Source organism: Triturus cristatus, chromosome 10, assembly GCF_964204655.1.
Source record: "Triturus cristatus chromosome 10, aTriCri1.1, whole genome shotgun sequence".
Classification (NCBI taxonomy): Eukaryota; Metazoa; Chordata; class Amphibia; order Caudata; family Salamandridae; genus Triturus; species Triturus cristatus.
Genome location: NC_140593.1, coordinates 875,033,025 through 875,060,971, shown reverse-complemented (window position 1 = coordinate 875,060,971; position 27,947 = coordinate 875,033,025). Strand labels below are relative to the sequence as shown.

The window sequence follows — 27,947 nt, the reverse complement described above, 5'->3', positions numbered from 1 at the left end:
TGTAATCCGGGTCTCTCATCATCATGCATGCATTGCCTTTTTCTCCCTTAACATATGGATATGGTAGTCTTCAATGATTGTCGATTGTTTGTCTATGTATGCATACTGTTTTTCTATGTCAAACCTTTCCCAAAAACCCCCTTCCCATCCATTCAACAAACCCTAACCCTCTTGCCCCGGGCTGTGTGACTTATTGTCGAGGTGTAACTAAATTAAATGTACACCAATACTTAATCACACACTTGCTGGGGCGGATGTGGTGAAAGCAACACTACTTCAATTTCAAGGCAGAGCGATGATCTTCTTCTGCTTGGCCACCCATGAGTAGGATATTTCAGAGGTTATCTTTTTTAACAAAGGAACATATACCTCAGCATGAATTGCCGGCATTGATTGGATTTGTTTGTTGTCATTCCTCATATACAGCACTAACTGTTAGACTGTAGGCCTAGTCAAGTGACTCAACACAACTATAGTTTGTAACTCTGTCTAGTAGGCTATCCTCCTAACCACCATTCTGTTTTTTTGTCAAATATTTGAGCATATAATTGTTGCTCGGTAAGTTCTGTACTGTACTTCATTCAACTACTCCTCTAACAGTCTCTCAAAGGCGATGGACTGTCTCCTTTTCTTTTTTTGGAAATGCTGCCGCCCTGCCAGTGTCTACGTCTACTACTATACTACCACCGGCACCACCACCCCAATCATGGCATGTATGAAAAAGGAAACCATCTTCACCATGCAGCCAGTGCTGTGACACAGTTGGACATAAACATCAAGCACCGGTAAGAGACAAGTTTGGGGGAGGCAGAATTAATAATGGACATGTCAATGATTTCCTTTTCACACACCAGTACAAAGAATGCATAGACTAGAGGACAGACTGAAAGTACTAGAAGGACCAGTCAATGAGTGAGGTGTGTCGCATCTATCTGTTTGTGTCTTATACAGTCAGCCAATTATTGAAATCAAACACAGGCTATGGGCGGCCATGCACAGCAAGGAAGCAGTGTGATGTAAAACAGTTACCCCACCTACAAAACATTAACAACATTGCATGTAACATAGAAAAATATACTTAATTTACCCTAACAAAAATAAACTAAACCCACAAAAGCTGACCCACCCCCCTCCCTAACCCCAACCAATGTCCATAGTAGAAAAAAGTCTGTAACGTCCAAACAAGTTAACAAGAATTTAAAAAGGGGCAGAACAGGATGACAGGGACTAAGTGGTGGGGCGGGACTCGAGGAGGACACGCATCTGGCCCTCTAAACGGGCGACGCGGCGTCTAAGGGTGCGGCAGTTGCAGCCATAGTGGGGGGGGGCACCGGAGATGGCACGGTGGCGGCGGGCAGCCGCCAGACAGTGGCGCCGTTCCGCTGGAGGGTGGTGGCTGGGGCCCGGGCCACGGGAGGAGGCTTCAACAATTGCAGCCGCAGTCTCCTCCTCCTCCTCGGCTAAGATCACCAGCCGCCGGTATTCTCGCTGGATTGCCTCCAGCTTCCGGCGCCGTGCCTTGGCGGCCAACTCCCTTCGATTTAGTTTAGGAGTAGCTGTGTATCAAAAAGAAAAAAACAAGACAATTGTAAAATATACTCTTAGAAAAACAGTAAGACAAGTTAATTATTTATACACATAGTGGCATGGTAGAGTAGCACTATAAAGCACAGTAGTACATAACATTTTAAATCGCGCCCGTCCTTCTTCCTTCCACCCGTCTTTCACTTTTTAGTTGAACAGTGCACCAGGTGCTCTTCTCCATAAAACTTTCAAAGTGGAGTTCAAATTAGATAGATGAGGCCATTGGTTACTCAATACTCCAGCTCCTATGCCAATTAAAGGGATTCTAGTCTTATAGTTCACACTTCAAACGTTCACAACAACTCATACTTACTTACGACATCGGATGGCGGGCGGACTTTGTCCGCCCGCCATCCTCACGCTAAAAAGGGTGGGGACAATTAATTAGGATGATGCACCCGGCACAATGGCTGGCGCATCCTGTTTTTTTTACATTCTGGTTGGCGGTGCCGAAAGCAATGCTAAAAATACATGTTGTGCTGCTTTTCCAAGCACAACATTACGGGCCCCGCACGGAGCCTGTCACGTTTTGCTTTGAAAGGCGGGGGGTACCATAGCATAGGTAGGTACCCTCCATGGGGGCACCCAAGCATACTCTGCAATGTCTGCATGCCTTTCCGTGGCGGACGGCAATGCCGCCACGCAAAGGCATTCCAAAATGCAGATTATATGGCTGGCGGTGTGTTCAGAGAGACACCACCGGCATATTGAACCCTTTTCCGCCTGGTCGACATGTGGGGGGTCTGAATATTTTCTACAGGGATAGCGGGAGGTTTGCCCCTGCGGTGTCGGCAGTGAATTCCAGCCGGCCCGGCGGGGGCAATACGCCCACCATCCTAATGGGACTCTAAGTCACAGCTGTACAGTATACATATAGATACAGTACACCCTTGCAGTGAGTGTGCTGTCAAGTTCAACAATAGTTAAGGATTATGAATCTAACTTACCACCGCCTGCAACTGGTGCTGCCACTCCCCCTACCGCTCCATCGTCGGTATCGGCAGCAACTGCCGCATCCTCGCTCTCCGCGTTGCCTTGTTCGCTGGCCCCGGCAATGGTGGTCGGTAGTGCGCCTAGAAAAAATTACACATTTATTAGGCGTCATATACACCTCCCCCCTATTGATCAGTTGCAAGGTTGAAAAATGAGTTAATACTAACATACATCACTAGTACAAATCAGGTAGTAGTAGAGTAGACACTAATAGTTATATATGATCATTGTAGCCTTTGCTTAATTAGCCCTAGCCATGCTACCATTTTACCTTTGTGTCTTTTATTTTTGCACATGTGACGTTACCTTTACCTTGCAGCTTCTTAAGACACCTTTGAGCCCGCATGACCTGCCTCACACTGCTACTGTCTAGTCTACGCGCTGCGTACAAGCGGTCAACAAACATTAACAAGCCACTTTTTTAGGAAGTACTGGTGTACTACTGTTACTGTTAGTCCATATTGCTTATCCATAAATGCTACACTTTTTGGCACGGCTGAGAAATGCTTGCAAGTTGCAATATACTAACGCACACCATTTCTTTTTTCGCATTACAGACGCAAGATTCCCTTCTACAAACCAGAGCTTCTGAATGATGCAACAACTACCAGTACTAGGTTCTTCTAAGGTGAGGGGTCCCTTCACTCACATCTTCATTTATAAATTTATATAAACTAAATTGCCATGGGATGGTGGTGCTGCCTTCCACCACTGTTCAGTTATCATGATTTAATTCCCAACTGTATAAGTGTAACAATGTATATTGTTTTAATGTTATTGATTTTCCGGTTGGTGCTGCATTTATAAGAAAACAGTGTACATACCTTCCCAAATTGAAATAAACATTTTGAACTTACATAGACTTGGTGGTATTTGGTGTGGACTAACTTACACGAGTGAGCAAATTAAAGTAAGGGTGTGCATGTGAATTGCTTCCACGACTGAGAGGTTGGGTGTGTTATGTTCTGGGTTGTCTACTTGTTGGGTATCTTGGGGGGAGGGTTCCGAGACATAATAGTTATGACAAGACAGTACTATAGTCAAGCAGTAGAATTGTGGTGGGTGCGGAATTTCTGATTGAGGAGGTGTGCAAGGAAGGTCCAACCTACCATCACCAACATCCTATTTTCTGGTGCAAATGTCTGTGTATGTGCAAGATCCCTACAACAGTAGTATGTCCTATAGGGTATCATATCAAAATAGTAATAAATCTGGTAGGGCTGTTGTTGCTGTGAATTTTCAAAGCCTCAAGATCAATTATAAGAGTCAAAGTAGTACAAGACGACGACCCAACGGATTGGACTCAATGGCTCGAGCTACTGGTGAATATGAGTTTTATATTACAACCTTTCACAAAGAGTGGCACTGGCCAACTGAGCAAGACTAGCTACTACAGTACAGACAGACTGATAGTATGTAGTAGTAGTAGTACTCAGAGTCATCATAGCGGAGGCAGGGATAAGATTTTTGAAACCATACAGATAGAAGGATAATTGGTGGTAAAAAAATAGCATTTGGAAACAAACAATAGTTCGTGAAAAATATGGGGCAGTAAAAGTTATGGAATAAGAAATATTATTAAAAACAAGAAGACTTACTGGGGCCAGCAGAGGATCCCTCAGCGGTGTCCTCCTGGTGGTGTTCTGCCTGTCCCGCTGACTGCCCAGTCCCTGTCGGTCTGCCCCTGGGTGCTGATGATCAGGAAAGATATAAGAAAGAGACCAACATTGATGGATGGTGTCAAACAAATACAATATTTTTCAACAACGGTCAAAAAACACTTATGTAAACAACAATTGCAATAACTCAATTGACCAATCTCATCTGGTCAACAAGTAATATCGTGGGATTCGCAGTTCGACTACTCAAGTTACTATTTATCAACAGTAATCCAGTCTTCCATTCTGATTCCAGAAAACTAAGTTACAACTAAGCCTAAGTATAACGTACCACCCAACCTAGCCCACCTATTCCAGGCATGCCAATTGTACATTAAGTATGCATTTCCACTGTATTCCTCAACAATGCGTATGGTCAAATCATGGAGGACACATGAACATGACTACATTTTTTGTATACACCAAGTTTTGGTTTGATTGATGCTGATCTGCTACTGCTAAGTAACTGCTAAGCCTACCACCACTCATTGAACAAACTAGAAAAGTTTCTAAAGACTGCCATACTAGCAGCACGTCACGTAACTGAGTGAGGGGGCATCACGCATACCACTAACAAATTAGAAGCTCATACAAAGTAGTGTACCTAAACATCAATCCGCCCCTATCTATTAGTGACGGGACAAAGTAAGGAGTGGACTAGAGTCACTGTAGCATTACGTAACTTAATTTCTCTAAAATAAACTCGTAAAGAATCACGCTAAGCAAGCGCAAACGCAAAGCTGCAAACAAGTAAGATTAGTAGTAGCGCAGAAGAGCACCATAATCACAGGAGACTTTTAAACGTTATTAACCTGGAAGGTATTGTAAGCAGCAACATTCTAGCTGGTTGGACGGAAAAAAAAATATTCGCAATATATAACACAGAGCAGAAGAACAGACACAAAGTTGTAATAATTAAATAGGTACTCACCAAGCCCCGGGACCTCCACTCCTAGCAGGTCCAGCAGGTCCTGCTCACGGGCCAGGATGTCGGACCACCGGTGCGTCAGCTCCGCCTGGGTGCGCCGGACCCCAGAGATGCGCGACACTGCCCGGCGCACCTTCCCCTACCGCTGCCGACGCTCCCGGAGGCCGTACCCGGACCCAGGCCTGCCACCTGCTGCCAGGGTTGAGGGGAGGTGGCGCTGCACAAAGAAAATTAGTGCAGCCAACTCCACCTCCCCAAATAAGGCCCGTGCCTGCACCCCTTGTGGGCGCCGCCTTCCGCAAGGAAGGCGGTCGCGGCTCTGGCTACGCCGGCGAACAGCCCTACCCTTGGACATGGTTCTGGGGACGGGGCGGGAAAGAAAAGGTAAAATAAATCAAGGAGTAAAGGAAATAAATAGCAGGCAATAGAAAGAGCAAAAGTAGGTAAAAAACTAAAAAAAAGTAGACAAAAACAAAAATATAGAAGCAGGAAAATAGTTATAGAAATAATAAGTAATGTGGCTATAAACAAAGGATTGAAAAGATTTTGGGAGGATTGAAAATCAGGCCCCAGAACCATGCAATAGAGTGAAAAACAAGATGGCCACGCCCATTGCGACCACGCGCGCAAGTTCGCGCGATATATTCTCCCCGAGCAAGCAAAAAGCAACGCGATCAAGTAAAAGTGGTCGCGAACAGGAAATATCAACCACGAACGGGCGCGAACATGCATTGCGCGACCCGGAACAGGAAGTAAGCATCGCGAGAGGGCGGGACAAGTGAAAACAAGATGGCCGCGCCCGTGAGCAACCGCATGGGTAAGTTGGCGACCCGCAATCACGCAAAAAATACCGCGAACAGGCGGGAAAAAAACTTCCGCGTCTTCGCGATATTTCCGGCATGTTTGTGGAGATTTTCAGCATTTTCGCGATAATTTGCGAGAGTTAATTTCGCAAATTCCGCCCACCCCTATGCAGAGCTTTAAGTGGGCTGGGTCTTGCCGGTGCTCAGCCCCAGCAGTTCTAAAAAAAGCAGGTGCAGAGACTGATCCCTGTTGGGCTCTCCATTTTTGCCCACACCCTGAGGGTGAAAAATAAATCTTAACTCTGCAGCAGTGGCACCCTTCACTGCCTCTGATATAACTTCAAAGAGACTTGTTATAGTTATTTCAGTCTCATCATTTCAGTGCTTAAGCATTTTCTATGTTATATACAACAAAGCCGTAGTTAGGGCTTATTTATCATGTGCAGCTAACAACCACTGACAAAGCCAATAGTCCTGGTTTGTTGTAAGAGTAATGTTATTTGTGTTGTATTACATATCTATTCTGGATACAATGACAGAAGCAGCAAATTACCAGTAGGGTGATCCACTACGCTAAGCACAGATTTTTAGCTCACCTTTAAGCCATGCCCTAATTACATCTGTCTCGCCCCTCTGAGAGCCGCCCCCCAACTCCCCTCACAGTCTTTTCATCCCACTTAAAGCCCTGCATATGCGGTAAAACCTCCCACGTGCTTCAACTGTGCTAGGGGTGTAGGAAGGTGGATATCGGACTATGGTTACCCCCAACTTTTTGCCTAGTGTCTAGCTGGTTTTTCGACTTAGTTGGCCTGAGATCCTGCCATTCAGGGTCTCAGGCTGTCTACTCTCTCTCTAAAATGGACTCCATGTACCCTAGGTACATTCCCAATTGGTAAGGATCACCTTATTGGACCCTGTACAGTGTACCCTAGGTACGCAGGGCATAGGTGTACCCTAGGCCTCCCAGGGGCTGCAGCATGTATTATGCCACCCCTGGTCTGGCCTTCCAATCAGACACAACTGGCTGATCACTCAGCTGGGGCAAGGTCGTGTAATCACCCCTTGATTAGATATAGTATACCTATATCTACCCTTAAATTAGACACATGTGTACCTATCAGCCACTCCTATGGCAGGCCTTAACAATCCTGGAGGCAGAGTACTTGGTAACATGTGAGATGGTGCTCTAGCATGAGCTGAGCCTGTCTGCAGCTTTCGGAACCATGTCCTTATAGCTGTTCTATGATATAGCCTACCATATACTCTTAAACGGTTATGGTAACTATGGTTTGGCTTTATCAAAACATGTCGTGTAAGGTGTCTAACACTTTGGAATAATACCCCCATACCATTTCTGGTGATGAGGATATTATTCCTCCCTTCTAGAGGGAGAGACATGTTAAAATCCTACTTTGCTGTTTAACTCTAACCAAAGCCTCAGCATCACAAAATGGATGCTGCTGCCACAGACACAAGTCTGACCTCCTGCTGCTGGGAATGATCCCGGCAAGGGAGGATTGGACAATAGGTTTCCTGCTTGGGGAGGTGCTAGCACCTCCCCAGACAGACTTTAGTGTATTGGGGCAGGGAGGGCTGAAAGGAATGAGACATGCCTGGGGCACACAAGGTGTCCCATGCATAGTCCAGTTCAAACCAGTGCTGGGGCACACCAGCCCCAGTCCTGGCGCGAAACTGGACAAAGGGAAGGGGGTGTAACCACCCCCCTCCCAGGTCCCACCCATAAGGCTTGGTGAGTCCTAGTCCAACTTCGACGCCGCCGACAGCAAGATCCTTCGTGGGACAGCTCGCCTCCTGGTCCTGGTCGTCCTCGACGCTTCCTGGTCCTCGTGGCTACAGCGACAAGCTTCACCTTCACCTGCAATCTTCACGACATCGCCTGGTTCCTTCCTGGTTCCACGTGGTCACTGGCTAGTGACCTTGACTCTGTCCCTTCTGCTTGCAGGTCTCCTCTCTTCTTGATCCCAGCCTTGGGATCCACCGGACACTCTTCACTGACTGCCTGTCAGCATCTTTCTTCAGGCATCCATAGGAGTCGACGACGAAACCCGACGCAACTTCACCCCTATGCACCCGCAGCCTGTGGGCTAGGTAACTTGGGTACTCCGGTGCTCATCAGGATAGTGACTATCCTAGTGTCTAGTTTTCCAGTCTCGACTTCCTAGCTACTCCGGAAGTGTCCTAAATCTATCTATTTCTAAACTGTACTATTGCTAGTGACTTTTACGCATTACGCGTGAGTGTTTCCACTCTGCACCTGAATCCCGTGGGCCTTCCACTTCCTAACCTTTGGTAGTATAGTGTAGCCCCAGCGATTCCATAGGCCTAGGCCTATCCTATTTCCGTGACAGTGGTCCTTATACCACTTACTTAGTATATGGTTTGCGTGGCCCCTAGGGCCTAACTGTATTACTTACCTGTGTGACTTAATGTATGCATAAATAAGACTGTGTTGTACTTACCTCTAATCTCATAAAGAGTGCTGAGGGTTTGACTAGAATAAATACACTTTATTTTATATATATATATATTGTGGTGTCCTTTCATTTGGTATTCAAGGGATTATATATGGTATCACAGCTGGCTTCACATGCCATTCAGAGTTTAGCCTAAGACTGCTCTTGTCCATGCTACCACTAGGATAGCTGGTCTATAAGGTTGACTTTACAACCAATCACCATAAGGGTATTTGGACTGATATAAGGTGTACACTAGAACTAGTGACATCATACATCAGGCCAACTTCTCACATTGGTGAGCAGCGGTTGGGATCTGAGCTTGCTGTTGTAATACCATTGTAATCTTGAGATACTAAATTGAAAGATCTCACAGATATTGTTTAGGTACATATAACATAGATTATAATACTTAAGTCCTACTGGACTTAGTGGTTGTAGGGAAGGGAGTAACACACCCTGACTACAACTACTAGAGAGGTTTAGTAGATACAACTAGTGTAGGTAGGTGCACACACCACACCCTCACTAGAATCATGTCCCTGAATGGAGATCACACTGATACTCCCTCAGGAGAGGAGAATCCTAGACAGATTCCCTCTAGATATGATGCATTCACTTTCCAGGAGATGAGACAACTGTGTACCTCCAGGAGATTAAAACAGGGTTCCAACCCTACCCTTAGACAGCTAGTGGAGCTTCTGGAGGCCTATGATGCTGAAAGAGCTGCCAAGTATGGTGCCATAGCTGTAGATAAGGGTCTACCCACCACAGAGGAGTCAGATGGGGCTTCAGATGAAGAGGTAGACAGCCAGGGCCAAGTAGGAAGACTTAGCCAGGCTAACCTAAGCTTACATGGGAGTTTGCATGGGGTCCCCCCATACAGACCCCCAAGTGGGCTTAACCAGAGAAGCAGGAGAGACAGATCCCCTTCAAGGGAATCCATCCACTCCCATATCTCTAGCATCTCTAGTGCTTCCTCTCACAGGGGAATGACTTCCCCTGAGAGAAAGGAGCATGAAGCCAGAATGAGGGAAGCTAATCTAAGGATTCAGAGGGAAGAACTTGCCCTTGCCAAGGAGAAGCTTGCTCTGGCTAGAGAGCAACAATTGTGTGGGTCAGAACCCACTGGTGGCAGCAACATTCCTAGAGATAGGGATAGGTCTTATGACCATAGAAACCTAAGCAAGATAGTCCCCCCCATATCAGAAAGGGGATGACATCCACAAGTGGATGACTGCTTTGGAGAGGGCCTGCAAAGTACAGCAGGTACCCCAGAGTCAGTGGGCAGCTATCTTGTGGCTCTCCTTTTCTGACAAAGGTAGAGACAAGCTCCTCACAGTCAGTGATGAGGATGCTAACAATTACAAAGTCCTGAAGAGTGCTCTGATAGATGGGTTTGGCTTAACCACTGAGCAATATAGGTTGTTGTTCAGAGACACCCAGAAGACACAGACACAGGACTGGTCTGATTTTGTGGATTGTGCCACTAAGGCTTTGGAAGGTTGGTTAACTGGCAGCAAGGTGCAGGACTATACAGGATTGTACAACTTGATGATGAGGGAGCAGATCCTTAGTAATTGTCAGAACCAGCTTCTCCATCAACACCTGGTAGACTCCGATTTGACCTCTCCCCAAGAATTGGGAAAGAGGGCAGATAAGTGGGTCAGGACCAGGATTAGGCCTAAAAATCAGGGTGGTGACCAAAAGAAAGATACCACCAAGCCTCAAGAGAAGGGTGGGGATAAAACAAAAGAGAAATCTTCCTCAGGGCCCCAAAACTCCACACAGGGTGGTGGGTCCCAAGCTCCCTCCTCTACCACAGTTAAAAAGCCTTACTGCCATGAGTGTAAAACTCCTGGGCATTGGAAAACTGACAGCAGTTGCCCAAAGGCTAAAAACAAAACTGTTCCTCCAACTACTCCTGTCACACCACCTATTACTGTCAGCAGTAATCCCCCAGGTGGTGGGAGTGCCCCCAAAAATTTGGTTGGGTTTTCTTGGGGAACACAGGGGGATCCTGGCTTAGCCAATTCCCCTACAGCAGCTACTCTTGTCTGTGATGGTGGCATGGGGTTTGCCAACTTCACTGCCTGTCCCAACACTTTGGGTAGGTACAGACAGGAGCCCTACATCAATGGTAGAAAAGCTGAGGCCTACAGAGACACTGGAGCTAGCATCACTATGGTGGCCCATAGGCTAGTTCCCTCTGAGCAGCTTTTGCCTGGTTTTTCATACCAGGTAACTAACATTGATGGCAAACAGAACAGTCATCCCATGGCAGAGGTATGTCTCAGCTGGGGAGGTGTCACTGGCCCTAAAAGGGTGGCAGTGTCTCCAACCTTGCCTGTGGACTGCTTACTGGTGAATGACTTACAACTCTCAGCTTGGGCTGGAGTTGAACAAGACACCCATTCCAAAATGGTAGGCCTTTCAAAAAAGGGTAGTGGGGTTGTGCCAGCCACAACCCCTGTCCAAGTAGATTTCCTCCCTGAAAAGGTTGGAAGGGCAGTGGTAGCCACAGCCCAGGCAAAGACAGACTTCCCTGTAGAGATTGGCAGAGCTGTGACAGTCACAGCTCAAACCCAAACTGAGTGCCTCCCTGAAAAGGTTGGCAAGGCTGTAATGGTCTCAGCCCATACTCAGACTGACATAGGTGTAGTGAAGCCTGAAACTATGGATCACTCCACACAAACAGAGAGTAGTGGGGAGGAAGAAAAGTCTCCCTCTCCCCAGACATTAGGAAAAGGTCAGCCTCCTCAGGGATCTGACCTCACCCCTTGTGAAGGAACTGCCCCAGAGGTAGCCAGGCCTGGCCTGGCAGAGCCTCTGATGTCAGTGGCCCCTTCCAAGGTGGGACCCAGTCTGGTGCAGGTAGCCTGCCTCTCTCTACCCTGCCTCAGTCAGCCCAGGGCTGCAGAGGTCAGGGAGGCCAGTGGACCCCAAGGGGGCCCCTGTCCACAAGAACCCCCCCTTCAAAAGAATGAGGATTGCCTGGCTAGTAGCCCTAGCCAGGTGATGGGTAAAAACATTCCTGAGGGATCCCCTTTACAGGTAGTTAGGGACCTCCCCCAGAGGGATTCTGTTGGGCACAGGCAAACATGGGACCTTAGGGCCCCAAACCTGACCTGTCCCTCCAGTAAGCCCACAAAAGGGACCCAGCCTCCAGCTTTAGGTAGCCAGAGGCTGACCCTGAGAGCACAGTGCAACTCAGTTAAAGAAAGAAAGGCATCCATGGTGGAGGATGATTGGAGGAAGCTGAGGCCTCACTTTGAGGACACTCACTTCAGTACTCCATCTCAACACCAGCCTTTTACTTTGCAAAGACACACCCAAGGTAGAGATTCCCTATGGTGGAGACCCTATGATACCTTTAGGATGAAGGATTGCTTAGTGGACCATGAGACAGGGGGTAACCATGCCAGCGCTGGTTCTTCCTTATATGGCCACTTAGGCAATAGAGGCTTACCTTGTCAAGGCCAGCCTTATCTCCTTTCGTTTGGGGGGGGGGGGGGGGTTGTGTAGGAAGGTGGATATCTGACTATGGTTACCCCCAACTTTTTGCCTAGTGTCTAGCTGGTTTTTCGACTTAGTTGGCCTGAGATCCTGCCATTCAGGGTCTCAGGCTGTCTGCTCTCTCTCTAAAATGGACTCCATGTACCCTAGGTACATTCCCAATTGGTAAGGATCACCTTATTGGACCCTGTACAGTGTACCCTAGGTACCCAGGGCATAGGTGTACCCTAGGCCTCCCAGGGGCTGCAGCATGTATTATGCCACCCCTGGTCTGGCCTTCCAATCAGACACAACTGGCTGATCACTCAGCTGGGGCAAGGTCGTGTAATCACCCCTTGCTTAGATATAGTATACCTATATCTACCCTTAAATTATACACATGTGTACCTATCAGCCACTCCTATGGCAGGCCTTAACAATCCTGGAGGCAGAGTACTTGGTAACATGTGAGATGGTGCTCTAGCATGAGCTGAGCCTGTCTGCAGCTTTCGGAACCATGTCCTTATAGCTGTTCTATGATATAGCCTACCATATACTCTTAAACGGTTATGGTAACTATGGTTTGGCTTTATCAAAACATGTCGTGTAAGGTGTCTAACACTTTGGAATAATACCCCCATACCATTTCTGGTGATGAGGATATTATTCCTCCCTTCTAGAGGGAGAGACATGTTAAAATCCTACTTTGCTGTTTAACTCTAACCAAAGCCTCAGCATCACAAAATGGATGCTGCTGCCACAGACACAAGTCTGACCTCCTGCTGCTGGGAGTGATCCCGGCAAGGGAGGCTTGGACAATAGGTTTCCTGCTTGGGGAGGTGCTAGCACCTCCCCAGACAGACTTTAGTGTATTGGGGCAGGGAGGGCTGAAAGGAATGAGACATGCCTGGGGCACACAAGGTGTCCCATGCATAGTCCAGTTCAAACCAGTGCTGGGGCACACCAGCCCCAGTCCTGGCACGAAACAGGACAATGGGAAGGGGGTGTAACCACCCCCCTCCCAGGTCCCACCCATAAGGCGTGACCTAGCAGGTATCCCAGCCCCCCAGATTAGTATAAGAGTGGGAGTTGGGCCTCAAGACTTTAGATTATCCTGAACCTGCAACTTGAACAGAAACTCTGGACCTTCGACATTCGACGAAAGAAGAAGACTGAAGAATCTCCCTTGTGGCCAAGAAGTGGCTACCCTGTGCAAACAGGCACCATCAAGAGACTACCCTTTGCTTTGCTCAAGTTCTACGAGGAACCGACTGCAGAGCCCGACCAGAGCCTTGACTTCCAGACTTCTCCGACCCTGATCCACATCCACAGCAGAGCTGAGATCCGTGGAGGCGACGAGAGACGTGGGACCGGCTACCTGGGAAAAGTGGCTAGTATCTTCAAGCGCAGCTTCTGAGGCCCCCTCGAAGTTGTGCACCAGGGATTGAGAAGCCCCAACCCCAAGCACCATCTGCACCGAAGATCAGCCCCCCACACTCCACGAGTCCTGCGTGGGGCCCTTCAGCATTTTCCTGCTTGCCGCGTCTGTCCGGTTGCTTGCCCGTTGGCTAGTGGCCTTTGTGACGACGCATCCCGTAATCTTCAGCGCTGGTTTGGCTCCTCCAGACTGGCTCCTGCTCCTTTGAAAAAGAGAAGCATCCCAGACCTTCCTGGTCTGCACCAGAAGCAAGTCCTCCGTTCTGCATGGGTTCCGCTTGCCAAGGCTTGGTGAGTCCTAGTCCAACTTCGACGCCGCCGACAGCAAGATCCTTCGTGGGACAGCTCGCCTCCTGGTCCTGGTCGTCCTCGACGCTTCCTGGTCCTCGTGGCTACAGCGACAAGCTTCACCTTCACCTGCAATCTTCACGACATCGCCTGGTTCCTTCCTGGTTCCACGTGGTCACTGGCTAGTGACCTTGACTCTGTCCCTTCTGCTTGCAGGTCTCCTCTCTTCTTGATCCCAGCCTTGGGATCCTTCGGACACTCTTCACTGACTGCCTGTCAGCATCTTTCTTCAGGCATCCATAGGAGTCGACGACGAAACCCGACGCAACTTCACCCCTATGCACCCGCAGCCTGTGGGCTAGGTAACTTGGGTACTCCGGTGCTCATCAGGATAGTGACTATCCTAATGTCTAGTTTTCCAGTCTCGACTTCCTAGCTACTCCGGAAGTGTCCTAAATCTATCTATTTCTAAACTGTACTATTGCTAGTGACTTTTACGCATTACGCGTGAGTGTTTCCACTCTGCACCTGAATCCCGTGGGCCTTCCACTTCCTAACCTTTGGTAGTATAGTGTAGCCCCAGCGATTCCCTAGGCCTAGGCCTATCCTATTTCTGTGACAGTGGTCCTTATACCACTTACTTAGTATATGGTTTGCGTGGCCCCTAGGGCCTAACTGTATTACTTACCTGTGTGACTTAAAGTATGCATAAATAAGACTGTGTTGTACTTACCTCTAATCTCATAAAGAGTGCTGAGGGTTTGACTAGAATAAATACACTTTATTTTATATATATATCTGTTGTGGTGTCCTTTCATTTGGTATTCAAGGGATTATATATGGTATCACAGCTGGCTTCACATGCCATTCAGAGTTTAGCCTAAGACTGCTCTTGTCCATGCTACCACTAGGATAGCTGGTCTATAAGGTTGACTTTACAACCAATCACCCTAAGGGTATTTGGACTGATATAAGGTGTACACTAGAACTAGTGACATCATACATCAGGCCAACTTCTCACAAGGGGTAATAATCCCGATTTTTAAATTTAAAGGAAGATGTTGCCAATCCAAATTCTGCTGAAATTGAGGACTAACACACTACTCTAAAGTTGATAACAATGTTATGTAAAAACACTTAGCATGCGATTAGTTCTATCTAGTGTTTATGAGTGAAGAAGTCAGGATTTTCCTTGCATCATAAGTGAGCTCTGTACTTCTGTTGGACAACACGAACGGTGATCTCAGTGCGTTAAATGGAAATAGAAAGTGTAGGTGTTCTCCCCAGAGTACCTGCTTGCTACTGAGAAGTGCCGGTACTCATCTTTTAAAAGTATTGCTCCTCTGATGAGAAGCGCACGTAATCTCCCTTTCAAATTAAATGTGTGCAGACACTCAGTGGTTGGCAGGAACTGTCCATTTAAAGCACTAAGTAGTCTGTAAGAAAAACTCGAGAGTATGTTCCACTTTGAAAGCGCCCTTTCTATAAAACTGAAAGATGTCGCGCGTTTGGGCTTTCATACCTGCCAATGGCACCCTACGCCGGTTCTGGCAAGTTGGAAATATCACCGTCTATTCTGGCATTCGTACATTCGCAAACCCCAATCTACGTTGGAGCAACACGTCCCAGCGTGGCAAAATTGTGCTGGCTGAAAGTCCGAGATAAATGAACATGTGACCGCTTGTTAACTGTGCGAAGAATGTCACCTGGCTGGTCACTTGTCAACCAAGAGCAGAATGTGGAAACAGGCGATCGCAACAAAGATAATACGTGCCAATAGAGGGCACCAGCTGCCTTGGTTTAGAGTTAAATTAGTTCTACTGTATCCGAAGTGCTAGAACTGTCCGGGATAGTGTAATATGTGGAAGTGAATTTCTTATGTAAAGAGGGGCATAAGTGTTATTTAATGTATGTTGCTTTCAGAAATGTCGATTGTTAATGGTATCTTGGTTCGACAAGATTTGTTTGTTCCTCCTAGTGTTTTACCTCCAAAAATTATTGCTTTGGCACATGAAGGACATTTAGGTATGTCGGCGACGTCAAAGAAGATTAAACAAATCTATTGGTGGCCAGGTATTGATGGGCAGGTTAGGAGATTTGTTGATTCTTGCACGGAATGCTTGTGTTCAGACAAGCATTGGAAGACCTCTACGGTTCCTTTGTGTCCGGTCACTTGGCCCAACAATGCTTGGGAAAAAATTGGGTTAGATTTTTCGGGCCCTATTAACATGGTGGGTTGTGATAAAAGGTTTTTGATTGTGGCTATTGATTATTTTTCAAAATGGTTGTACTTTTCGTTTGTTAAGTCTGCTGATTCTGCGTCTGTCATAACATTTTTGAAACATCTGTTTTATATAGAAGGGAGAGTTAAGGAGATTGTGACGGATAATGGCTCCCATTTTATTTCTGAGTTGTTCACCAGTTTTTTGGATAAAAATGATGTAAAACACATAAAGGTACCTTTATATAGTCCCTCTTCCAATGGCTTAGTTGAAAGGGCAAATAGATTAATTAAGGAAGGTGTTCAAACGGCAATTGCTAATAACCTTGATGTCAAAGATTACTTAGAGTTCAAGGTGTGGAATTATAATATTACACCACAGAGTACAACGGATGTGGCTCCTTTTATTTTGTTAAGAGGAAGGAAACTTATTACTGCCATTAGCCCAAATTGGTTGTTGGATAAAGTGGAACGTTATCAAAAAGTAGACTTACAGAGTCTCAGAGAACATGTCCGTGAAAAACAAGATTGTTATAAAAAGAACTATGATTCCAGGATGCATGTTAAGGAAGGAACTTTGAGTGTGGGAGATTGGGTCCTTATCAAAAAACCGTATAGGGTTAGTAAGGGGCAGTCAAAATTCTCTGAACCTGTAAAAGTTGTAAGGATGAATAGGACAACAGTTCTATTGCAAGATAGGGGGTGGTGGAATTGCAATGCTTTAGTCAAAATTACTCCTAAGCAAGCTGGCATCATTTATGAAAGGGTGAAGGCATATGGTAGCAAGATAAGACAGGATTGGTTTGACTTAGATGCCCATACATGTGCAGGCCGCAGTAGGGATGTACATGATAATTTGGATCAAGGAGATGGTATGGGGAGCAGTGACAATATAGTTGTTCCTTCTCCGCCATCTAGTTTCCAGTCTACAGGTGGTGGAGATGCTTCAGTCAGGAGTAGTTCTAGAATAAGATCTGCTCCTATTCATTCAAGGGACTTTGTATATTATTAATGATTTGTAAATATGTATATCTCCTCTGTTTGATTTTCCATTATCAATTTTTAGAGTCAATGTATTTTGTGTGCATTTTTTTTATTGTATATTTGTATATATATATATATATATTTTGTGTAATTGCTTTAACTTCTCATTTGGTTTATGGAAAGGGGGATGTGTAATATGTGGAAGTGAATTTCTTATGTAAAGAGGGGCATAAGTGTTATTTAATGTATGTTGCTTTAAGGAATGTAGAGTGTAGAATTCTTACTAGGTCATTAGAGAATGTTTGGGTTTGAGTGGACAACAGACTGGGGCACTGGAAGGAGAAGGTCGTGGGTCTTGTCGTGAATAAACTTCAACTTTCTTCAAAGAGATATTTCTCCTGATTTTATTGGATGAGCGTTTACTACAGATAGGAGTTCAGACTTCGGTTTAGGCACTAAACAATGCACAATACGCGCCGAGGCCATAACTCATGCACAGGCTGTGTGTGACCCGTGGCCCTCGCCGCAGGTGAGCTGTCAGTGCTCGTGCCCCGGCCGGTGGGATTCCGGCGGTTTGTTTGCTGGCTCTGTTTGTTCGGCGCTTCTTAGGTTTCGCGGCTTCACTCCACCCCGCAGACATCAGCCGAGAGAAAGTGATTACTTGGCTCAAAAAGTATTCACTCTCTCCGAGCCGCCGGAGTAAAGTCCTGTGCCTTGGCATGGCGTGCTGAGCATGCAGCAGAGATGGCGGTGGCATCAGCAGCGGGCACGGGCAGGGTGCAGCGCAGTGGCCTGCTGGAGTTGCAGATCTGGGACTGCTGGCACAAAGTTTTGGCCAACTTAAGCGAGGAGGCGCTGACCCTGAGCTGCGAGGACTACGGAAAGAACATTAGCTTCAATGGGAGCGAAAGCAAGCCGCCATGCACGCGTAGGGACAAAAAATGCGCGCGCATGTGCACATCCTAAGCTAATGAAAGTAAACAAAGATGGCGTTGGGCTGTCCACATGCACGTGCATTTTTTGTTCCTACGCGTGCATGTTTAGCTTTGCGGATGGCGAGAGCAGCCATCTTTGTCCATCTGGACGCGTGTGCATTCAGCTTTGGCTGAATCGATTCCAAAAGGTCTCTCTGACGAGAACAGCCCATGCGCTGCTTTCGCCAGGCGAGACCTAAAAACCGAGGGATGGCAACATCCACCCTCTTGACTTGAGCTGTGCTGGAGTCTGGGGTACCACACAATCTGGCCGACGTACGTTACAACTGACCATTTTACTAATCTCCATCTTCATCAGGGCCATTAAATATCTTTGTATGTGCCAATTTATAACGGGTAGAGAAAATTAGGGGCTCTGATACAAAACTTGAGCGTACATTCCAACCTGCTCTTATACCGGCAGAGTTAGTATATCATCTGTTTGGCCGCTATCGTCTAGCATTCAAGACCTTTAGCCTCTCAGGATTCTATTTATCCTTCGATACTTCTCGTTTCCTAAGTGAGGCAGATAGCAACTTAGTTGAGGAAGATAGCGTGTGTCTGAGTTCCCTGATCTCTATACCTGAAAGAGTCCCGACGTTATCTTTCTATGTATCCCTTATGTTGATATAATATTTCTGTAGCGGCTGTCTTCTTATAAGTCTTTAGTTATCAAAGGGTGTGTCTCGGTTATTGGAAAAAGGGTTTATCTACCTTAGCCTCTATCCGGGCCTTGTAATCACCTCCATAGTTGGGTTTCCTCCGAGTTGACAACGTACATTTTTGTTCCGCGTCATGGTCATTAAGAATGTTTACACCTAGGTTCTCAAGATTCTTTTACGAGTTAATAACTAGCATGCCCACATTTAGAAAGAAAATAATCTACCCTTGTTGCTTCAGTCCGGAAGCTGTCCTTTACAAAACATATCCTTTTAATGTCCATAGACGTTATTGCTGATCATGCAAGAAGTTTACAAAAGAGGGCTAAAGGGGAACTATGATTAACCGTTGACTATCTGCCAATGGATTTGCTTTCCTTGCCCATGTTGAATTGTCAGTGTTTCCCCAACAAACAACTGGAATAGTATGTGCTTTGGTTGCTACATATAACTTGATAAGGACACAGCAACATTATTTGGATGATATGGACCCAAAAACTAACAGGATGGCTTGCTTTACTGGATAGGAAGAGTTGTAATAAAAACAAGGAAAGTTCAAATGCGATAATACACAGAGGGCCTGATTATGAGTTAGTTGTTTTTTCCGATCCATGTGTAAAATTCCTGTTTATGTATGGGTTGGAATTATGAGTTGAGTGTTTTTTGATGCATCTGATAATTTTCAGATGCGTTAAAAACCTCAACCTTCATAACAATTCTACTGAAATTTAACAGGAGAAAAACATACGGTAATTACTGTATCATGCAATTTTGGTGCATTAAACACCAAAATCTGCAAGTTATTTCCAGACACTCGTAATAGGTGCTATTTATTGCACCAATAAGTAGCGAACCCAATGGTATCGTTATTTATTAAGTGAGATACATAGATTCTTGTAATCAGGCCCAGAGTGTGAAAAACACATTTTATTTAATACGATTCTCTGTTCTGGATCACGGTAAGCCAACCGGTACCATGGGTATGGCTTCTGTCTGATCTTTTTTTGGGATGAGGTTAGTGATTATTTTGTAAGGGTGGTGCGAGTCAATAAGGCAATGACTCTGACTGCAAGAAAATAGGATTCTAAATACAACACTGCAAATTTTCCCCTCTAAAATGGCAAAATCATGGTATATCAGCCAATCCTCATTTGTCTCCACACCCATTCAGCCTAACGAGCTGTGTCATTAAGGTACACAAATAATTCTTATTGAAGTGGATAGGAATGGTTATAAAGAAATCAGGGGCATGTAATCATCTTTATTAGTGCTATCTAGCCCGCCAGGTGCCGCAGAAGCCTAATCCAGGAGTCCACCTGTTGCGTTAGTCGCTCGATGGCAGGGTCATAGTTAATCTTAATAGCTCTTCAGTATCTCTGTGGAGAGTTACCTACAGCTGAGTGTATTAGAAAAGTCATTTCTGGTTTTGGGGTGTGTTAAGTGGTATAAAAATCATTCTTGTCCCAATTGATATTAATTCCTGAGAATCTTCCAAATCTGATCACCTCCCTAATCAGTGGTGCTACATTTATGTAAGGGTTTCTGGCACATAAGGGAATGTCATCAGTGTACCTGGAGAGGAGAATCCGACAGTCATCTAAGCACAAGCCCCTATGCTTATGGCCTTCCTGCATTTATTGGGCTAGTCAATCCATGGTCAACATGAATAACAGAGGTGAGGGTGGGCAGCCCTGCCTTGTGCGCCTGAATATCTGAAACGTGCATGACAGTAACCACTTGGCTTAAACTCTGGCTAAGGGTGCGCATAAAGCAACATTAATAACTTGAGTATGTAACCTGATATGCCAAGTCTTGCCAGTGTGGCTCTGAGCAAAGGCCACTCCAAGGAATGTAAGGCCTTCTCAGCATCAAACATCGCCACAGCAGCTTCCATCTCAGGATTTAGATGATGAATGACATAGAAGATGTTGCGCAAGTTGATCACTTTTGCAGTTGAAAGTTTGATTGTGCTGGTGATGCAAACTTCTCCTTCAGCAGAGAGAGTCAATTTGCTAACACCTTAGCTAATATTTTATTGACAAGGTTTAAAAATGACAGACTTGCAAGTTTGCCCTAATGTGTCACCTCTCTGTCTGCTAGGTCACTGTATTATTGCCATAGGGTATTGTTCTCCTTAGGAAATTGGGTCTGGGACATTGTGGAGATCTTGATCTCCTAAGTCTAGAAGTTGACCTCCAATTACTTCGTCTGTGTACAAATATCTGTTAAGATGCCCGCATTTTTGGCAATTGTTATGTCCCTAATGTAGGCCTTGAACACATTCCAAAGAGTTGCCATGGTAGCTACTGAGCCTTCATTTAATTTAAAGTATCCTCCAATAACTGTTTGCAGCTCCTCTTGAAACAGCAAGTTTGTTAATGCTTTGCCGGGTGTTAGAACTGGAGGTTTCTAGTTGGCAAAGGTAGGGACCTGTGACCAAATAGGGACCCTTGCTTCTAGTCAGGGTAAGGGGGAAACACACTCTAGATAACCCCTGCTCACCCCCTTGGTAGCTTGGCACGAGCAGACAGGCTTATCCCCAAGGCAATATGTAAAGTATTTGTACTGGCACTCACAGTAACAAAGTGATAACACCACAAATGGACATCACACCAGCTTAGAAAAATAAAAGTATCTTTATCTAAACTTTGACAAGACCAAAACGACTAAAATCCAACATATCGTAATCAGTGTAATCGATTTTCCAAGATGTTATCAAAAATAACTAACAGGTTTATATTCCTTTGTATGGTTGAATAAAAATGTCACGAGCACAGTTCTCTTTGGCACCGGCACAAGGTGCCCTCATGATAGTGGACTTCTCACCACGGGACTTGCTGACTCCGCGGTCAGCACGTGCAAGGATATGCTCCCAGAGACTTTGAAGATGAAGAGGTAATACACAAGCACGGGCCCCGGTACTGCCACGCTACTTAGGGCAGGTACGGGCCGACAGGGTTATCCAGTGCAGAGGTATCGTTATGAAGTAAAGATTGTAGCCATCTCTTCAGACACACACAACCCGCCCCAGGCAGTGGCACGCGCACCGGCTTGGTCCTTGAGTCTAAGCGTTACCTGGGGGTTGCTTCCTCGTGGCCCTAAGTCCCACTGGCAGCTCCGGTGACAACAGCTTTTCCTCACTGGGGGTATCCTGGTTGCTAGGCGACGCCTTCACAGATGATCGGCTTATGGTGCCTCTTCTCTTCTCTTGATTTTAGACAGATGACTTGGGCCGGCGGCGGTAACACGTCCTCGCAACTCCTCTCAGTGGACGGCTCGCAGTGATGCTTTTGCACTTCACGGCTTGGGTCGGTGGCGGTGACAGACACTCGCAGCTCCTCTCAGTTGACGGCTTAGGCCGGGCGGTAATCAGTGTTGCAGCGTTACGATGATTAGGCTGCAGGCTTCCATGCGGTCACGGCTGTGCTCAGAAACATGGGCACAGCAGACCTTATGGCAGTCTCAGTTTGCAGAGCAAGCACACGCACACAGCGTTGTTGAGACGATGGGGGAAACTTTGTTGTCCCTGAGTTTCCACCACAGGAGGCCAGCTCGCTCAGGCCCTTGGAGACTGGTGGACACAGCACAGAGCACAGTCCTTCTTCAAGCACGGAGGGCACAGCACACAGCAAAGTCTCTTTATCCTCCCCTCAGCAGAAACAGCAAACTGCAGGTCAACCCCAGACACACAGCAAGGGCAGTACTTCTCCTCAGTCTCTTCAGCTGTCCTCTTTGGCAAAGGTTCCTCTTGATCACGAAGTAGTCTAAAGTTCAGGGGTTTCACCTCTAATATTTATACCCCAAAATGTCTTTGTTCTCTATGTGTAAGGGGTCCTGAACCCAGCCCAGACCAGTTCTGGGTGCACTCTGCCAGTGCACAACTTCTTCCTTTGTCAGTGTGGACCATGGTCTTCAGACACACCGCAGGAGGTGGAGACAGTCTTTTGTGGAAGGCAGGCACAGCCCTAGTCAGGTACAGGTGCTACTCCTCCCACCACTTAAAATGCAGATCGGACTATTTAGCCTAGGGCTGACTCACCCAGACTCCTAGAGCCACCCCAGACCCTGTCACTCCAAAGCTAGACAGTCAATCCACAAACAGGCAGAGGCACACAGGAAGGTTGGACAAGAAAACAGCCACTTTCTAAAAGTGCTATTTTCAAACACAGAATTTAAAAACCATCCTTCCTAAAAGATGTGTGTAGTATCTTCATGTAAGGTTATTACTGTTCTCCTGTATCTTGTAACTAGCTGCTCAGAAAATGTTGGAGGTTGGTGTGGTGTGAGACAGTTGAGAGGATGGGCTGAGCAGCTAGCAGGCTGCTCCTGGTGGGGCTATTCTATGGGCTTTACCAACTTAATAAATATACTAAAGATCTATCCTGGCTACGTCTGCTGTGTCACATCAACCTATGGAACCAGGTCACTTCAATGTGTTATTAAATTCTGAGTTCAGGGATACCAGACTCCAATTTTCTATCTTACTCCAATGGGAAGATATGCTTGTAAAAATGTTATAGAGCATTCCCCCATTCTGCCCTATGGGCAAGATAGCCTTTCAATAGTGAAAAACTAAATTGGCAGTATTTCACTATCAGGACATGTTACACACACCAGTACATGTCCCACATTTCCCATACACTGCACCCTGCCCAGGGGGTACCTTCGGCCTACCATAAAGGTGTCCTATGTGTAAGAAAAGGGAAGGGCAAGGTCTGACAAGTGGGTGCACTTGCCAGGTCGACAATGCAGTTAACAAACTGCGCGCAGGCACTGTGGTGGAAGGCCTGAGACATCTTTTCCGGGCTACTCATGTGGGTGGCGCAATCAGTGCCTCGAGCCCAATAGTCGCATTTGATTTACCAGCCCTGGCACACTCAGTGCACTTTACTAGGGACCTACTGGTCAAACAAATATACCAATCATGGATAATCAATCACAATAACAATTTACACAGAGAGCATATGCACTTTAGCACTGATCAGCAGTAGTAAAGTGCCCAGAGTCCTAATGCCAACAACCACAGGTCAGGAAAAAGTAGGAGGAAGAAGCAAAACGTTTGGGGCTAACCCTGCAAAAAGGGCCATTTCCAACACCGGGGATCCTCTACTGTGGTGAAGGAACTTAAGTAGCATCAATACTTGTGAGTGGTCTAATAATGTTTGAGGTTGATATGATATAGCAGCCCCCATCCCTACGTGGCAACAGATGCCCTATTGGTCTGTCTTGGAGCATGTGTGTAGGCCACAGCCCAGAGGTGGGGTCGTCCATTGCCCAAAAGCAGAGCCAGCGCATTTCACCTCCTGACCGAACAGCTCGTCCTGTGGGCTTAGGGTTGGCGTGAACTTCAGCTCGCCCAAGCCAGGTAGCAGCACACAAGCAGGTGATCCCAGGAAGTGCCTGAATTGGCAGGTGGTGGAGCAGGCAAACTCGGCTCACCGGCTGTTGCTACCACAGCCAGGTCTCCGAGGCTCATTACAGCTTGTATTGATTAAAGAGTTGATGTGGTTTAGTGGTTAACTGGTAGGTGTTATTGTGAGTTTTGGTCCTGTAGTGCGCTAGGCTTAACTAGAATATATATGGTTTAATGTATTGTTTTACTACACAGTATTATATGTTTTTTATTTCATAATTAGTGTTATTTTACTTAAAAGTTAAGGCAGTTATTAATTTTAAGTGGGTAGGTATTTTGTGTTTTCTTTACAGGTTTTTCTTCAGACTCGAGACAATTTCCTATTTTTGGATTTTTATTTTCATTAAAGGAAATAAGGTTATGAGGTAGCCAATATTATATTTAATTTCAATTTTCTTAATTTTACGAGTTTGCAGGAGTGTTTTTCTGTGTAATTTTTGAGTTTCGGATGGTTTTAGATTTTTTTTGTATATTGGATTTTTTCATTTTTTGTGAGGGTTCCTTTAAATATTTTTGTGAATCCAGTTTTTGAGGATTAATTTGGGATCATGGACATCCGCAACAGAACTGTGTGAGTTATATTTTATTTTTAATGGATGGGAAATGTTAATTTGCCTAACAGTTGTTTCTGTAATAGTTTGATATGTGTTATTTATTTATTGCTAATTGACATTATGTGCTGCATTTTTAGAAGGTGTTATGCATTTACTTAAATGTATATTATCTATTTATTATCTCATTATGCTTTACTTTTCTTTCTGCCTGCCTTTTGTTTATAATAAAATCTATATTTTTGACTGAATAATAAAAAGTTTAAAAAAAATATTTATTCATAGATTTGTTTGGTAAAGTTTTATTACTAACAGTTGTATTTTAATTTTAGATGGAATATTTGATTTCTTTAGCGTAGTACTTTATCTATGGACTCTAGGTATGGTAAGCATTTATTTTTAGCAAATACCTGTATTTTGCACTGTAGTATTTCATACTTTTCTTCAGTTTGATTCTATACTTTTGGTTTTAGTTGATTATTAGATTGTTCTATTGTAAGTTGTTGGTAGCTTTTTTCTTGGTTATTATTTCTAGGAATTGGTCGAGTGTCTGTTAGCTTCAAGCTAGTGTGTTTTGGAAGATGTTGTGCCACCCTTGTTGTTTGATTTGGGATATTGAGCCATGATAGTGTCACATACATTCCAACATGGTATGTAATACTTCAGTTGGCATTTGTGACCTGAATGGTGCAATCTGCCAACCCAAATGTCTTCAAAATAGTTCATTAGGAGACTTAGGGCCTAATTTATACCTTGGCTGTAAGCATATTCTTTCACAACAGAGTATGCTTACCACCAAGATAATGATCTGCTCGCCCAATTTAGTGGGTGGATTAATCATTTAATAGACTTCTGCTCTGTCTCCACCTTGATTAAACCCTTCTGATGCCTCTGTGGACTAAGGGCTGTTGGAGGCAGACCTGCAATTCTGCCCACCTGATTTGAATGGGTGGAATTAGAGGAATACGCTGGTGGTAAAGGGCAGTGAGAAATGCTAAATTCTCCCCTCGTCATGGGAGTGGACTCCCATGGTGAGGGGGGCATTGTCTTTTTTATTTTCAGAAATATAGTTTGGGATTTTATAAAAAGAAATCTATTTGGTGCAGCGCTTCTTCATGTTGACGGAACAAAGCACCAAACAACGAAAAACATTTATAGGAACTGTTGTGACGGCGGTTCCTGGCAATGTCTTATAAATACCTGCCAGCTTGGTGGGTATTTATAAAATTGGCGGGTGGTCCATCCATCAGGGCCACAGAGTAATTTACTCCACCGCCCTTGCGGAAAAACAGGCCACACAAATAAATCGTACCCTCAGTTTGTCTTCAAGTGTTTAGAAGCAGGGTGATTACATGAGGAGGTTGTAATGGGTTGCTACTTCTGTAACTGGGACAAATGCTAGGGCAATTAATTTAGTTTTATCTTGTAGGCAAAGTGGGCATTAGTTGAGTATATGATACATAGTGCAGCTTTATAGAGGGGTCTCTAAATACACTGGTTAAAATGATAGTAACAGCCCTGTAGAGATGTGTGTGGGTATATTTTGAATATGGAATTAATCTTTGCTTGTTTAAAGTCAATAATATTTTTTGGGGTGTAGTAGTTGTTAGTTTTGGGTTTTATTTGAGTTAGTAGTTTATAGTATGCAGAACTTTGTTTGCAGGCAGAAGTGCAGACACTAAAGGTATGTTTGGGCTGTGGTATTCGCTGTGTATTGAATACATTTGTGTTAATGGAGGAAGGCATGATTTAAACGTGCCATTCATCCTCCTTGTTTTGCTGAGTGTTAATCTTAGTAGGCTGTTTTCTGCTGCAGAAATTCTTCTCCTTCTGTCATTTTTAGTGCTATCACACACAAGGAAGGGTTTCTGGGGCATTGAAAATATAACATCTAATCAATTAATTGAAAATCAATACCTCCGATATCTGCTGGGAGCCCCAAAATCCTCAGCCACTTATCGTACCCACATTGAATTAGGTATCCCTTTTATTTCTGACACCATTAAAATTGCACCTACTCTTTTATGGCACAAGGTGTGGGTCACCCCGGAGACAGCTTTTAACCGCAACTTAATTAATGACTGTCTCACCTTGGATGGAGTCAGACATATTAAATGGTTGTCCCACGTGCAAGACCTGTTGACTGAGTGTGGCCATCCCGAGTTTTTCTCTACCCCATCTACTATGGAATTGATTTCTAGAAAATCATTGAAACAACTGGCCATGAAACATCTAGCTAACAAAAGATGTCTATAGAAAAACTAAAAAACACTGTGTTGACATACCAGGAAATTACCATCAAACCTGGGTCGCAAATGTACCTCGTTGGTGATCTAACCTGTTTCTCAAGAATGTTGCTAACACGCTTTAGATTTGGTACTTTCTTCCGTATTGTTACTTTTCCATCTTGCAAGAATTGGTCGAGGGACTTGTCCACCTGCCCCTGTGATGATTCATCGCCCCAATCTAATTTGCATTGTCTCTTATTTTATAAATTTAATTCTGTTCCACGAAGGATTATTTTGAGACCAATCCTTAAAGAGTGGGGTCTCCGCTCTTGTAGAGCTGCTTATGTGAGATTGCAACAGCTAGAGAACCACTCAGTGGCTCACGCTACATCCAGTTTTTTAAAACTCCTGATAAAATTCAGAAAGTCTATGTAATGCACTTTATTCATGTACACATCAGTTTCTATATGGTTTTTATTATATCTGTTTTTACCAAATACGATATGTTCGATCTGTATCAACACTGTTTTTAATTCTGTTTTTCACCTTGGTGATTTCTTGGTGTGTGTCTGTTTTTTTAATTTGTATGCTTTTATGAATTCAATACAGAATATTGAATAAAGCTTTGAAATTCAATTCAAATTCAAAAATTAATTAATCTTTGTAAGTAAAACATGAACTGCGATTATGAGAGAGATAAGACACAATTATCAGCATTATTAGAATGGTGAAAAATACAATCAATTCAACCATGTTAATTGCTCATAATGTTACTAAGGTTACTCCTATTTATCAATAATTTCCCTATGCTAAAGAGAGCATGTCGGGAGGACCCATCTGCCAGGTCTAGTGGATTGACATAACCCTATACCTTAGTAATGAATGTCAGGAAGCATGCCTTTGTGAATTACTGACTGCACCCGTATGACTGTGCAGGCCTGCACACTTCTTTTGCACGGCTATCTTCATTCTCAGGATGAAGGTCGGGGACAGTGGAGCTGCATCTCAGTCACAGCTCACAGAAGCATTCCAGGATGACTCCAGTGGGAGGTGAACCTCTCACCGACTTCAAAATGGATGCAGTTTACATAATAAAAGGGCTAGCTTATCACACTATGCCAAAGGTGCACGGCAGCATCTTACTTTGTCTGGGGGAGAAATAGTCTTCTATACAAACAAAATAAAATGAGGCATCATGTTCTCAGTTCTGCGACCCTGAATCTATGGGGCATATTTACAATGAAAGTGGCAGAGCGT

General features: G+C 45.0%; 2 protein-coding genes across 2 annotated transcripts in view; both read right to left on the bottom strand.

The window, feature by feature from the left end:
- The window catches only part of LOC146796151 (uncharacterized), a 289,332-nt gene that overhangs the window by 245,848 nt on the left and 15,537 nt on the right, over nucleotides 1-27,947 (bottom strand). The window lies entirely within an intron of this gene.
- Nucleotides 528-26,619, bottom strand: LOC146796152 (uncharacterized). The gene is made up of 4 exons (XM_085630061.1): nucleotides 26,553-26,619; nucleotides 4,176-4,268; nucleotides 2,532-2,657; nucleotides 528-1,556 (listed from the first exon to the last, which is right to left on the bottom strand). The coding sequence occupies exons 1-4, from the start codon at nucleotides 26,617-26,619 to the stop codon at nucleotides 1,228-1,230; spliced, it is 615 nt and encodes a 204-aa protein (XP_085486187.1). The 3' UTR covers nucleotides 528-1,227.

Coding starts and splice junctions, on each gene's coding strand:
- LOC146796152 (XM_085630061.1), bottom strand. CDS start 26,619: ATGGCCACACTCAGTCAACAGGTCTTGCACGTGGGACAACCATTTAAT. Junction 2,658..4,175: donor GGGATCCTCTGCTGGCCCCA/GTAAGTCTTCTT, acceptor AATTTTTTCTAG/GCGCACTACCGACCACCATT. Junction 1,557..2,531: donor AGCACCAGTTGCAGGCGGTG/GTAAGTTAGATT, acceptor TTTGATACACAG/CTACTCCTAAACTAAATCGA.